Source organism: Chiloscyllium plagiosum, chromosome 11, assembly GCF_004010195.1.
Source record: "Chiloscyllium plagiosum isolate BGI_BamShark_2017 chromosome 11, ASM401019v2, whole genome shotgun sequence".
Lineage (NCBI taxonomy): Eukaryota > Metazoa > Chordata > Chondrichthyes > Orectolobiformes > Hemiscylliidae > Chiloscyllium > Chiloscyllium plagiosum.
In genome coordinates, this window is record NC_057720.1 from 27,577,671 (window position 1) to 27,593,296 (window position 15,626).

The 15,626-nt window shown below is 35.0% G+C and overlaps 1 protein-coding gene across 25 annotated transcripts in view; it reads left to right on the plus strand.

Moving 5' to 3' along the window:
• LOC122554240 (receptor-type tyrosine-protein phosphatase F-like) overlaps positions 1 to 15,626 on the plus strand; it is a 465,745-nt gene that overhangs the window by 363,723 nt on the left and 86,396 nt on the right. For 17 of the 25 annotated variants that reach the window (XM_043698932.1, XM_043698931.1, XM_043698935.1 and 14 more), the window contains 2 exons: positions 7,900 to 7,932; positions 11,956 to 12,053. In XM_043698932.1, coding sequence (XP_043554867.1) covers positions 7,900 to 7,932; positions 11,956 to 12,053 — 131 coding nt within the window. The remainder of the gene's footprint in view (positions 1 to 7,899; positions 7,933 to 11,955; positions 12,054 to 15,626) is intronic. The other 8 variants (XM_043698941.1, XM_043698942.1, XM_043698944.1 and 5 more) reach the window with 1 other exon arrangement.

Below are 15,626 nucleotides of genomic sequence, written 5' to 3' on the forward strand. Positions count from 1 at the left end.
ACGTGTAGTTAAGCCTATTAGTTCAATCCAATCCAAATCAAATGACATGTATAATAAAATTCTGCCCTAGATTTAACAATTCTTACAGAAACAATATCTGAGTATAGGCATTTCTTCTGAATGGTTCAATTTTCAAGAATAGCTTTATAAAGCTTCAAAAGTCTTTCATTATAACTCAAATCCCACGATAAAATGCTAGTGTTTACTTCCTGAAAGCTAATTTGTGTACTCATTCGATAACTAGGTAATTTGTATCAACCTTTGCACAAATAAAATTACTTGCAATAAATTTGAACTCTGATGCACCTTTTGTCAATCTGCTGATCATCATATGCAACAACGTACTTATAAACTGATGCTCTGTACAAATTATTATGAATAAATATGATTAATAATCAAACTTGTAATATAACCCACATCATGTAAAATTATACAACTCCCATCTTTTTGGAGGAGGGAGGAGAAGTTATTAGAGAAGATTATGAAGTCTTCATTTGAATTTAGGATTAAATTTCAAACTGTATAAGATTAGGTGTTCATGATCCTTATCTCTCCGAGTAGTTTGATTATCAAAAGTTATATGAAGTAAACTTTAGATTGATGTAATAGTACTTGCAACTGATGGCATCGCAAATTTTTGATCGGATAATTACTCAACATCATCAGAGATGACTTTGCGCACTAATGAAAACATCATTTTGACTGTATTTGTTCTAAACCTTTATAAAATATTTTTTTTTCCTTGGTATTCCTCTGGAACTACCTCATTTGACCTAGTTAGGTGATAACTCACCCCAGAACTGGCTTTTCACCCTAAACCTAGCCCTATCTTCAAATCATAGGAAGGGAAAGAAGCTAATAATGTTAGGCCATGAAGGGATTAGAGAAAATTTAACTTCAAACCATAAGGACAGATGTGCTAAGCCACATTATATTCCTGTGCACTTGCATTCCTTTAATATAATAATCCCAATTACATATTTTCTTTTTTTTTCATGTTGTGATGAATGTGACCAATAATGGCCTAAGATTATGCAATATCAGCATTACTTCTAGGTTATGAAATAAATGACAGTAACTGTATGTGCTGTGTAATTAGACAAAAAAACAATCATTTTAGTGTACCTATTTGGCAGTGAAATTCAGGTACTTTGGATAAGGAACAAGATTCCAGTTTTAAAAAGTTTATACAGTCACAGGAGGTCATCATACCTTGTCCACTTAAGGTTCTAATTCTGCCTGATGTCCTAATGGCAATCTCAACAGATTACAAATGATTTAAGAGTTCAATTTTTTTTAAATTGCGTATTTGATTCTTGTAACTACTGAAATATCATACCTACATAAATGACGTAGATTTTTACAAAACAAGGCAATCTAATTCCTACTCACCTACATTAGCTAGGCCCCAGAAATATTTTAGATATCTCATTCTGCATTTTATTTTCATTTCGCATATTTGGGTCACTCCGACTGAAGCAGTGAAGAAACTTGATTTCTTACCTCTCCCAGTGGAACACTTGAACATTTCTCCCACTTCCTATAAGAGGGTGCACTACTTCTGCTTAATACATGCTGATGTCACAACTAAGATCAGGAGTTTACTGTTTTGGGAGCATTGGTTGTAAAGTGTGCAGTCATCAAGGACTCACGTTAGATTGATGTCTACATTCAAATAATCGATCTGATGATTTTATAACAAATCAAAGTACACTATAGAGAATCATATCCCTGTGTTCAGTAGTCATTTTGTTTCACAGCAATGATAAATACTTTGCTTAAAATTTGAGCTGATCATGTTAACAGTGATGAACTATCCTGCACTTCAGCAGTCAAAGTGTTAATGTGTAGTAGTTAAATTTTCAAAGGCCAAGTGTCATGTGAAGCGATTATTAATATGGGCTCATGGACTGAGACAAAATCCAATTGTTTCATAATGACAATGAGCTGTATTTTACAATGAATATGCCTTTCAAAAAAGTATAGGTGTCAGCTCAAAAAAAATGGAATGTCAAGTCTTAAATTCCTTTGATTAGACTGGTGGAATTGAAAGCAACACAGAACTCAAACAAAAGGTTTTTGTAGTCAAAAGATCTCATATGAAGTGTTTCTTGTCCTACCTGAGGTAGACTTCGCAAATTTCTATTCTTTCACCTGTCTAATTTGTTTACTTTAAATGTTGAAGTTAGAAATAGCAGTTTTAAATGTTTTGTGTAGCTGTGTGTTTGTTAGAACAACTAAAGAATTATTGAAATATTTATTCCCTGATTTATTCCACATAGAAAATGCAGTGTTTTTTGTCACTGTAACTTATGCTAATATAACTACATGATTTAAAATTGTTTTACATAAATCAACACGTGAATTTATTACAGTGTATTTCACGTTCAGTTTGAACTTGATTTACAAATGCATAGATTAGAAGTTTTTTTTGGGCTACTGGAAATGATAACAAAATCAACATACATTGACATGTGTAAACTACCTGTCCAGCCTTGATTCCTGACTGAAATAGGCCTCCTTTTCCAATTTAATGACCATTTCAGAAACCCTTAAACTATTCTAAATTAGAGAAATTCCCATTTTTATTACAGTTTAGTTTACATTTTAATTCATTTGTTCAGTGGAATTGCCTTAATATTTGGCAGATTTAGGCAGACGTTGAATGTGCAACTATCCCTTACAATATGGAGAATTGACTGTTCATTCTGTTTTTCTCTCTTTAAATATAATTACAAATTATTTTTAATTTTAGTTTTAGATTTATTTTGCTTATAATCAACTTGTGAATGGAGGAACAGGAGTAGACCATTCTGCCTATTGACCTTGCTATCATGATTGATCAACCACTTCAGTGTCTTTATCCACACAATCCTCATTCCACTTTACACCATTGATAATTAAAAATCTATCAACCTCCACTAAATATACTCAAAGACCGAACTTCCACTGACCTCTGTGATAGAGAATTCCAAGATTCACAACCCTATGATTAAAATATATTTTCCTCCTCTTGACCCTAAACCCTTATTTTAAATTGTGCTCCCTGGTTCCAGATTTCTCAACTAAAGGACACATCCTACTTAAACCAACCTTCTCTGTCCCTTTAGGTATTTTGTAGGTTTCAATGAGATCACCTCTCATTCTTCAAAACACCAGAGAATACAAGCTCAGTTTTCCCAATCCTTGTTCATAGCACAATCCCCCTACAAACTGGAAATATTTGATAATTTACTTCAGTTTCAATGATACTAAAGGGGATATTTGTCACACTTGAAATATCTAGTAGTCAGCTCAAATAAATCATGTCTGCAAAACAATTTCTTGATTGTATGAGTAATAGAAGATGGGTTGGAATCAACACTTTAGAAAATGATTTCTGTTGTATTTTACCCCAACATGACATTTTGTGAAGTTAATACAGGTGTTTTTCATAGGTTTCTTTTGACAACCTAATCATACTTTGTCCATTAACACCCTTATCAATGTGTAGATCATGAGCGTGGCAAGTTCTCCATAATGAGAATAGGATGATGAATGTTCCAGACTCTTTTGTGCATTGATGGTTTTAGAGGTCACATTATTAAGAAAGGAACTTTAAATTTGAGAGATATTTGGACTTTGCCCTACTCCACTATGATATATAAAGTTCACACCTTCAGTTAGGTTTATTTTGCTTCCCATGGGAAGAACCTGATTTATATACGGGAACTAATATATGAGTAATTTTACATGTTATTGGTCCCAAATTTTTATCTTATTACTGCATTAATACTTAGCCAGACAATAAAAACATTTGTCATTCACTTTTCATTTATTTCTGTTTTTAAGACCTTCTATTTTTTGATTTGTAATTTTGAATATAACTTTTGAATTGATGATATTTTCAAGATCATTCCTCTACTCTTCTCCCCAAAAAAGAAAAAATAACCCAGAGCAGAATTTAAAAAGATAAACTAAATTACCTGAAGACAAAGATTGTATTGAAATTGTTAAATGTTGACGGAATGAATAAATCTAAAATAATTAAAATAATTGAGTCTTCTGGTAACTCATTCCATACATGCATCAGGTCCCTTTTAAATCTTTCCCCTTTCACCTTAAACTTATGCTCTCTAGTTTTGGACTCCCCCATCCTCGGAAAAACATATTAGTATCCTATCCATGCCACTCATGATATTAAAAAACTCTATAAGGTCTCCCCTCAGCCTCTGACGCTCTGGGGAAAAAAGACCCCAGCCTAAACAGCCTCTCTGTCTAACTCAAACCTTCCAGATCCAGCAACATCCTTGTAAATCTTTTCTGAACCCTCTCAAGTTTAACAATGTCCTTGTTATAGAAGGGTGACCAGAATTGTACACAATATTTAAAAAGTGGCCTCACCAATGTCCAGTACAGCCACAATATGATATCTCAACTCCTGTACTCAGTGCTGACCAATGAAGTCAAGCATCCCAAATGCCTTCCTTACCACCCTGTGTAGTTCCAACTCCGCTTTCAATGAACTATGCACCTGCACTCCTAGGTCTCTTTGTTTGATAACACTTTGCAGGGCCCTGCCATTAATTGTATAAGCATTGCCCTGGTTTGCCTAGGCAAAATGCAACATCTCATATTTATCTAAATTAAACTCTATCTGCCCTGCCTCAGCCTATTGGCCCATCTGATCAAGGTGCCGTTGTACTCTGAGATAATCTTCTTCCCTGTCACTACGCCAGCTAATTTGGTGTCAGCTGCAAACTAACTAACTATACCTCCTATATTCACAACCAAATCATTTATACAAATGACACAAAGCAGTGGACCCAGCACTGATCCTTGTGGTGCACCTCTGGTCACAGGTCTCCAGACCAAATTCTCCACCGCCACCTTCTGTCTCTTACCTTCAAGCCAATCTTGTATTCAGTCGGCCAGCTCCTCCTGGATCCCATGTGACCTAACCTTAGTAACCATTCTACCGTGCGGAACCTTGTCAAAAGCTTTGCTGAAGTCCATATAGACAATGGGGCGAAAGTGAAGACTGCAGATGCTGGAGATCAGATTCTAGATTAGGGTGGTGCTGGAAAAGCACAGCAGATCAGGCAGCATCCAAGGAGCAGGAAAGTCAACGTTTCGGGCAAAAGCCCTTCATCAATGAAGTCAATACAGGCAATGTCTACCTCTCTGCCTTTATCCATCTTCTTTGTCACCTCTTCAAAAAATTGAATCATGTTAGTGAGACACAATTTCCAATTTCCATGTTGATTATCACTAATCAGTCCTTGCCATTCCAAATGCACGTAAATTCTGTCCATCAGAATCCCCTCCAACAACTTACCATTGCTGACGCAAGACTCGCAAATCTGTAGTTCCCTGACTTTTCCTTACCACCTCTCTTAAATAATGGCACCACATTAGCCACCCTGCAGTCTTCTAGTACGTCATCTGTGGCCAGTGATGATGCAGATATTTCAGCAAGGGATCCAGCAATCTTTTTCACTAGCTTCTCACAAAGTTCTGGGAAACACCTGATCAAGTCGAGAGGATTTATCTACCTTTAAGCATTTTAAGACCACCACCACTTCCTCTTCTGTAATATGGACTTTTTTCAAGATATCACTGTTTATTTTCCCACGTTACCTAGCTTTAATGTCCTTCTCCAAAGTGTAAACTGACGTAAAATATTTGTTTAGTATCTCGCCTATCTCCTGTGGCTCCACACACTTAAACTGAATGTTACTGAAATTAATGTTTTGAGGCTGAGATTTTGTACAACTCACACTTCTGCCCATCCAGACATAAAGTTGGCCTGCAGTTACCTTGGTTCACTTCATTCCAGTGACATTTTGGATAGAAAGTGAGTCATAAGGAGAAGAAAATCTCATGGCAAAGAGGAAGATACATGGAGCAGAGTGACTTGATAGCTCTCCCAAGAGCTAGCACATGGTGTAAATGACCTTTTGTAGTGTCTCATGCTATGATTCCATGACAATGAAAGGAACCAATTTACATATTGTTTTTATGATCCCACCACTTTGCAGAGTAAGCATCATGCCTTTTGTATGGAACAGATTCAGTATGTGTCACTCCAAACTAGATATGTTCAAAGGCTGCCTTACTGTCCTCACTCTTAAGTAGAGGCATTCACTTCTCATATGTATTCGTTTATTTGTTACATACAAAAAGATCTAAGAAACTGCTGGTGTTAAAAGACTGGTAATGTCGTAACGAATTTCAAAATTCTGAACTACTGCCTAATTGGTTATCCGAATTTAATGGTCTTGCAAATGAAGGGATTAACAGGTGAAATTAGCATTGCACAGTAAGATTAGCAAATAAGCAAGGTACCAGTTAAAATTAGCATAATGCAAAATAATTATCTTCTTCAAATTAAAGCCAAAGTGTTACATCCTCGATCTTTCATTTTAACTCTCTGATGTTCCAATGATTCGATTGTCACTATTATCAAATGATGAATCTAAACACTGCAACCATAGTAAAACATTTCTCATTATATATGAATCATGTATGTTGGATTGATCGATAACGGTAAAAGATTTTTAAAATTTCCTTACTGGGCTGTATCTACTGAAGCCGTTGAGCATTTCTGGAAGATGGGCCGTGCACTTGTGGATGCTGATGGAAAAACACCACTGCAGTCCTAAAGATACACATTCTACAAATGGGCTAAGCAGAAATTTTTAAAGTTTTTTCAAAAAGAATGAGATGAAATGAGCCAGTTTAGCCCAATTTAAATGCTAGTCTTTAAACTTCATATCTGAAACAAGTAATTTAATAGTGAGTCTGGCTCATGGATCACCTAAAGAACTATAGACCACAAATACACACAACTCAAAAGCAGTGTCAAGAAAAAGGCTGATGGTGAGGTATGCCCTCTATAAATCCAGCTTTAGTGATTTATTTCAGTGACTAACCTGCAAAATGTTCCTAGTAAGCAATAGTTTTGCAATCTCGCAATTTTCCCCAAAACTGAGCTGTTTAAGTTTGTCTAGGGATGCCAAACACACAAAAACCCAAAAGAACTGCGGATCCTGAAAAACTGAAACAAAAACATAAATTTCTGGAAAATCTCAGCAGATCTGGCAGCATCTATAGAGAGAAATCAGAGTTAATGCTTCGGGTCCAGTGACCCTTCTTCAGAACACCCACGCTTACTCAACAAACCAGTGATGCTAATATGTCCATGGAGGTGTATGTGAGTTGGATTGTCCCGATATTGCGCTGTTCACAGCTTAGCCCCAGACTTCACCCCACCCCACCAAGTGAACAGTATGCTTGAATAGGTTTATGGAACTCAAAATTGCCATTGAAACTCAAAATAAATACTTGAAGCACTAATGATTTAATGTGAAATTGTGCATGGGATGGAATTTTTCTTACTAAACAGGACTTATTTCTGCAATTGCATGAAGTGAAGGTATTAAATTAGAAATACAAGGCAAAGTCTGCATTGTTAAGTTTTTTTTGTATTGATACTCTTTAAGCAACTATACTCAGGGGTTCAAATAAAGAGTCAAATTACAGTGCAACCAAGTCCTACAAGACATTAACTAGAGAATGCTGTTTCAGTACTTCATGGACAAGTAATAATACAAAAATATTAAATATATATTCTTTCCCTTCATATAGGCTAGTGTTTTATGTTGGTGGAAAATACTGAAAAGATAATATTCTTTGAATCGGTGTTTCAGTTATCACTGTCCACATGATGAAAATATTCCAAGTCAGTTGAGATAATTGCTGACTGTAGAAACAATTTGTGTTATTTGAAACCTCTGAGTATAGAAGTGTTCCTTCACCGATTTAACACTGAGATTCGTTTCTTTTCCGCTGGTACAAACTAATTCGTTTTCTTCCCCCTTTTTTTAAAAAAATGTTTCTGCCCCATTTTCTTCACAGGTCCAAGTGTCCCCAGTTGCCCAAACAACTCAAGTTAGTTTAATTGTCCTGTGTCTTTTCTGCATTTTTTTCTGTATATTTCCTCTTGCTCTGCCATGAAGGTCATTTTTGCACAAAGAACCTAATCTCAGTTCCAATATGACTAATTGAGCAGTGTCCCCTTTGGTTATCTACACAGCCTCAATTTCTGTGGTATATGTGTGTATTCCAAAGTTATCATATTTGTAATTAATTTTAAAAAGCAAACATTTGTAGTTTTCTCCAACCTCTGAGTCACAAAATGAATTGCTAAACAGTTTGATAGGCACACTAGCAGACAAACTCTCATCCTCAAAGGACTGAAATGCTGAATTTCTACTTTTGAAGGTCTTTCAGCAATACATAGGAATTGAAGTAACAGCTTTAAGTACTAAACATGTTTTAATTTATAATGCAAATGCAATGGATTTATACTCCTCAGCAATTTAAAGCCCTTTTTACCATTTTCCATATGCAGCATTTTAATAGCCGAGAAAAGAAATTTCAGCTTTATAAAACTGAATTTTTGCTCAGACATCCTGTTCTTAAGACAAATTGAAATAAGATTTATTTTAGAAATTTAAAGTGGATTAATTTCTATTGCAGTCTCTAAGTTGTGTATGCCAATGTTATAAATATCGTAGATACGAAGAAAAAGCACCAAAATATCCGTAGGGGTTTTTTACATTATTCTGTTTCTTATCAAACATAAAGTTGGAAAGCAAGGCTATTGCACATTTTGAATTGCAATATTAAAAGCAGTTCGTCTTTTGAGTATCTCCATATTTTATGAAGGCAGAGAATTGAAGTTATAAAACACAAAGTCTTAATGAAGTTGTGAGTCAAACTTTACAAATTCTAATCAATGCAATAAATGCTATGCAGAATGTTTGCAATGTTGGTGTACATTGGCTGAAGAGTTGTGAAATATGCTCAGTGGTCGACTTCAAATATATTTGTAGAACAGGTAAAATCTAAACAGTGCACTGTTATGGTGCAGTGGCAATGACCCTATCTCTGAGCCTGGAAGCCCAGTTCAAATCCTACATGCCTCAGAGGTGTGTAATAGCATCTCTGAACAGGTTGATTACAAAATATCGAAATAAAATCTAATCTGTTTGCAATTTCCATCTGTCTCAGTGTAGGGTGCATTTAATTATTCCGCAATTTGGAATTTAGCTGCAATTTCTGCCATCAATATATTTCCTAATAAATAGCTGCTCAAGGTATTTGTTCAATTGTATAACCAAGGATCTAGAATACTTGACATTTCTACTAGATACAGACGATGAAGTCTATGCCAAAATACTGGTGCAGTAATGATATTCTGCCACTAGATGCCACCTGTTATTTATATTAGAATTTTGATTTTATTAATTTCACATTTGTTCACTCACTTATCACAGAATCACTGTTCAATCATTGCACCATTATTTTGTTCACCTTCATCTTCAAATTCTCCCATTGGTTTTCTAAAATCTAATAAATGGTCTAATACAAGACTCATATTAATAATATTGTATAAATGCCCACTGGGATTTTCACACCAATTTCAACCAGATGAACCACTTACTTGCACCTCTTGTGCTAATGCAGGATTAAATTTCAGTTCAGGGCCTTTTACTATGTATCAGAATTGATACTGAAAATCTTAACCACAATAACATCCTACCATTTAATGGTTAAATATTAGAATTTAAAATTATATTCTGAAGATGTATTTTTGTTATGTGAAATCATAACATTTCTAATACCTTTTCTGTTGAATAAGTTGTCCAGTGTTATGATTGATATTACAACAGGCTAATCATATCATGGAACACAGGATAGACATCAAGATGTAGAACAACATTATTGTGCCAATTATTTTTGAAGATCATGTTAATCAAGTATAGAAAAATTCAATCTGGATATCTGAATAGGAACCAAGCTTCCCAACCGTTGATCTTAACAGTAATAAAAGTGCTCTGTTCCTAAGGGTAACTGATCTGAATTCCAGTACGGATTTATTTATTTCATTTTGGTGGAGATTTCATTAGATGTTTGTTTGTAACCCTGTTCTAATGAATTGCCAGCTATTTAAAAATGAAGAATTACCTTTGAAGTATTTGGTAACCTGTACATATCTCTGTGATAATTTAGTGTCTGATTTTGCATATTGGCATCAGTCAGGCTATAACCATGAGCTTGGCTCAGCACTGTAAAATATTATGCAATATTGTAGAAGTGCTGGATCCAGACTTTGGTGCAGCACTAAGTGAAATCCCCTCATGCAAAGTGGAAATGTCATGCCTGTTCTGGGAATAGAGCCTACGTATGTTAATATTAGTGCATGGATTTGTGCTGATATCAGAATTCTGAGTCCAGGATTACCAAGTCATTTTGAATGTTAAAATTGTATGTGGATGCAACTTTTAGAATGGCAGGCGCCACCCTTTCATTGAATGATGAATTAATGAAACAATTCAAAGAAATGCAGTGTAGTTTAAATCTGACTTTACAGTTAAATTATAGAAGTCTTATGGCATAGAAGAAGGTCATTTGGCCCGTCATACCTGCAACAGCTCTTCAAACGAGCATCCCTACCCAGTACCAATCTCCTTCTTTTTCCCATACGTATTCACATTATTTTTATTCAAAGATTAATGTTTGATGACTGGTGAGTCTTCGTTACTGTAGTTTCACAATTTTCTTTGACTCCTATGTGCAGATAGAATTATTGACTTGGTCTGTTTGTGAGAATTGGAAGGAACCTGAGGATGTTTAAAACAAAAGGATGAAATTGCTGCCATACTTGATACTTAAAAAACTTACACATCTAAAATTATCAGCAGGTAATAAAGCATGAATGCCCACAGCTGACTTCAAACTCACGTAGATTTTTGATCTCTATGACCAATGGTGTAACTCTGTCACCAAGCACCCCTTAATACGAATTCTAAATCTCCATTTGCAGTGATAGCGTAAAGCTGGTCCAAGAGCCAGTTCAATTAAATAATTCCCAAGTGGACAATTAAAAATATTAAAATGAAATCAATTTTAAACTTTATTACTTAGAACAAAATGGAAATTGACACAAGCATTGTGAAGAAGATAGAAGCTGAAAAACCATTGAAAGAAATCTTTTTGAACAAAAAAGTTCTAAAATTCAAGTCATTAACCATGATGGCAATATTCAACAACCCTCTGCAAATATAAAGTTTTATTTTCAAGGCCAGATCTGTTGTACAGTGATGTTATGCTGGGAAGACTGTCAAAGTGAAGAATTATTCTGAACTGCTGCGTATTTTTATTTTCTTCCCAAGCACCAGCAAAAACAACAAGATTGTATTGAAATTATTGTTTTCCATTTTAAGTAAATTATAAGTTTCGCTTTACCAAATGCTATGTAAAAGTATAAACAGAATGTGAGCTTTTTAGAGGTAGTAATAATTCTAGTGTGCCTATTAATTACAATAATGATGCAAAAATGTGAATGCATGAAGCAGAAAAAATATATACTTGTTCTCCCTCACTCCCTCGATGACTTGAGTGATTAATATTTTTGGAAAAAGAGAAAGAGTAAGAAACCTTTGGGGTATTCTTGCAAGATGGATTATTCTGTTTACATTTTAAAACCGAAACATGACTATGGATTGATTATCAACTCAGTCTGTGTAGATGAGAAAAAGGGACTGCTGCAATTTTAACAACCTTTACTATGTTTTTCATTCAAATCTGCCTTTGTCATCACTTTTCTGTGTGTAACCGCATATGGGCCGCTTAGAAACTGTGTGCTATGTGATCAGTGACTGTTGCATCTGAGCATGTTCAGTAGAGAACAATTTCAACCATACAGTTATATTTTTAAAAATCCACAAATATTGGCGCATGTTATATTGTAATTCCAGCGTTTTTTGGTAATATCACACATAACCTTTTTACATGCATAATGCATATGTGCTTTTAACACTTATTTCATTTTATTTATGTTCACAAAAACGTTGTCATGTTCTGTATTTAAATATCTCACTGACTTTATGGCTCTTATTTGGTTAGGCATGAGGGACCATCCACCAATCCCCATCACTGATCTTGCTGACAACATTGAAAGATTGAAGGCCAATGATAATTTGAAGTTCTCACAGGAATATGAGGTAGGTTGAGAATCAAAATAATAAGTGTATTCTGAACATCATGCTAACTTTCTTTTTGCATTGAGCATATTTGTGTCCTTTAAAGTGCTAGAAATTATCATGTAATAAGAAATGAAAAGTTTATTTCTTTGCATCTGTTGTCTATATCAAGAGTTCCCAAGTCAGATGCACTGCAGAATTTCCTCTAATTATTTTGACGGAATGCCTCACAACTCCAATTGCAAGAAAATAAATCTCAGCAACTGCTAGAAATCTAAAATAGTATATATGTGCAACTCAACATAAAAATCCTGTGAATGTGCTCCTTATTTTTTCCATTGACAAGTTTTCATTTCAATAGTTTTGTTTGAGTCATTTTAATGCAGTAGTTCTATTAACATAAGCAGAGGGTACCTGACTTCTTTGTACCATTCTCATAAAATATAACTCAATGGCAATACAGTTTGCATTGATTCATGTTAGAACTTGCTACTGATTTGAAATGGAGCAATCTGTCTAGAACTGAATGGTGATTAATTAAACAAAACCAAAATATTGTGGAAACTGAAAAATCTCAATTGAAAACAAAACATGCTGGAAATACTCAGCAGGTCAGGTACGATCTGTGGCGAGAAAAAGTTAATGTTTCAGACGATATTAATGAAAAGTCATTTATGTGAATCATTAAGTCTGTTGCTCTCCATAGATGCTGCCTGACCTACTGGACATTTCCAGTGTTTTTGCTTTTATTCTATAAATTAATTAAAATTGTCTGAAGTTCCCAATACATTGAAAACCAGAAAAAAAGAATAGAACTGTTTGGGATCTATTACAATTTGTAGAATTTTAGACATTGTATGTTGTATTTACAACTTTAATACCTTTCTGTTTGTGCATTTGTAGTGCAATGTGTAACAATTTTAAAATATGAACATTAATATTTTTTCAACCAATAGGATTTAATAATTGATTTACTGTCTGTTAGAAGACTGAAGGAGGGCATAATTAAATGTAGAATTATTTAATATCAATTACAGATTAGTTGTTGAGTTTATTATAATCAATTCTCTAAACTGTACACCATGCTACACGAGGTAAATGATTGAATTCTATTGACAGAATAGGTACTTAGTTTTAATTTCACAGACCTCATACTGATTCAAAGTATGGCTAAAAGCTTGACCAAAGAAATTTATTTTCAGGAATGCGAAGTGGAGAGCCTTAGAAAAGCAATTCTGGTTTGGACCTATATCCCATGAAAAGTGAGGTAAAATAAACTGGTGGTTTGTTAGAGGTATTGGTTGGTAGATGACCAAGTTCTACAAGTGCCGTAGTCCTGGAAAAGATTGTAGACACAGGAATGAGCAAGATTATGGAGGGTTTAGAATATAAGGATGTGTATTTTAAACTGGAACATTGGTGAATTAATGAAAGAAGTAATTCAAATCTCGCATCGACATATGCACAAAATCTACTGCAACTTTTTTCCGACACTACTTAAATTATGGAATATTACGTGAGAAACACAAATAAAAACTCACTTGGCTAGTAGACTGATGGAATAAATTTCAATTATTCACTTTGGTACAACCTCAAAATGTGATGAAATAAAAGATTTCTTCCCCAGTTATGACTTGAGTCATGACAAAATACCATTGAGCATTTAATGAAGAATTGACACAGTGTGACAGAAGAAGCATCCAACAAAAATGCTTTTTTTTTAATATCTCGGTTTATAGAATTATATGCCAAACCATATGTGCAAAATTCAAACTCTAATCCAAAGTTGGTGCTAAATCAAAGAAGGAAAACATGTTTTGGGTGAAAGTTGTGTGTTTTGAAGGAAGATGGAGAGGTTGAAGAGAGAGTTCCTAATTAGAACTAGACAGCTGAATAAAAACCGAAAGAACTGTGGATGCTGTGAATCAGAGACAAAAAATAGAAATTGCTGAAAAAGCTCAGCAGGTCTGGCGGCATCTATGGAGAGAAATCAGAGTTAATGTTTCAGATCAAGTCACCCTTGAAGGTTGCTTGACCCAAAATGTTAACTGATTTCTCTCCACAGGTGCTGCCAGACCTGCTAAGCTTTTCCATCAACTTCTGTTTTTGTCTTAGACAGCTGAAGGCTGCTAGTTGTGAAGTTATAAATGGGGTGCACAAGAGGCTATATTTAGAGGAATTGAAAGCAGTACATTTGTAGAGCTCACAGAAAAAAAGAAGTGAGACCATGTCAAGCTTTCAGCACAAGCTTGAGAATTTTTAATCAGATGCTTCTGGGGACTAACAGCCAGTTTAGATCAGTAAGGGCATGGATGATGCACAGAACCTGGCACAGAATAGGTCATGGCAACATTTTGAATGAGCTGATGTTTACAAAGTGTGAAACCACGAGGGCAGTATTAGATTATATAGATGAAGTTAACTCTCTTTCTCTCTGCACAGATGCAGGCAAATCTGTTGAGTATTTCCAACATTTTGTTTTATTTTAATTTAAGATTGCCAGTATTTAGCAGTAGTTTTCAGGCCTGAAGATGAGAAAGGATGAGTTTCAAGAACAAATGAGCTGAGAAGCCTTGTAACAAAGGTGGAAATAGAATGTTTTGGTGCTTGAAGATGTGGTTAGAAGTTCAGTTCAGGACCAAATAGTCTGTCTTCAAATAACCTGTCTCAAACAAAATCATTGACAGAGAGACAAATTGAAATAACAGCAATCTAAAGAGGCAGTAGATTGAAGAGCTTGGCAGAAATCATGTCTTATCGAAGATCTGAATTGGATAATCAACTTCACAGTACAAGAGATTGTGGAAGGGTAGAGAGAGTTGATGAATAGGTAGAGGTGAACAACTATAGTGATAGTTTTGCTCAGCAATTAAATGAAGGTGACGTAGATCCAAGGATAGAATCCTGGGCATCAGAATGTGAACAGAAGACATTGCTGCAGAGATTCTGGTTAAGAATAGAAGCTTGTGGTCAATTTAATTAAGCTGACAATAGAGGAGAATTGTAACAGAAGCATGTTATGTTGACCATGACAGGCCAGCTCCAAAGTAAAGGCTTAAAAGTGCGCCATAGTCACCGTTGCATAATATATATCATTTGTGACCTTTATTAAGATTGTTTCTGTGCTGTGGAAGGCACTGCTTGTTGAATGAAATCTTTTATGTATATATCAGCAGGTAAAAAAACATCTAGTTTAATGCCTCATTCAATGAAAACATCTACAGCAATTCAAGCTTCACAACATTCAAATGTCAACCTGGATTATATGCTTATACTTTTGACATAGGGTTTGAGCCAGAAATCTTCTGACTCTGAGGTAAAGGTGTTATGACAGAGCCAAGGCTGACACCTGAATGCTTTATCCCTCTGGGATGCAGCAGTACATCATTTCTTCGTCTTTTGCACAGAAGAGTAAGCCTAAACACTTCAAAGCCATCTCATATGTTCATACGTTTATCCCTGTTTAGAAAGGGAAAAAAAACAAAGTGCTCTAGCGGCATCTGTGAGGTAGCAAGCAAGTCAGATTTTGATTGCAAATTTGATTAGAACAGAAATATGTCATAAACAGCACTTGAAAAGGAAAATGGAAAGACA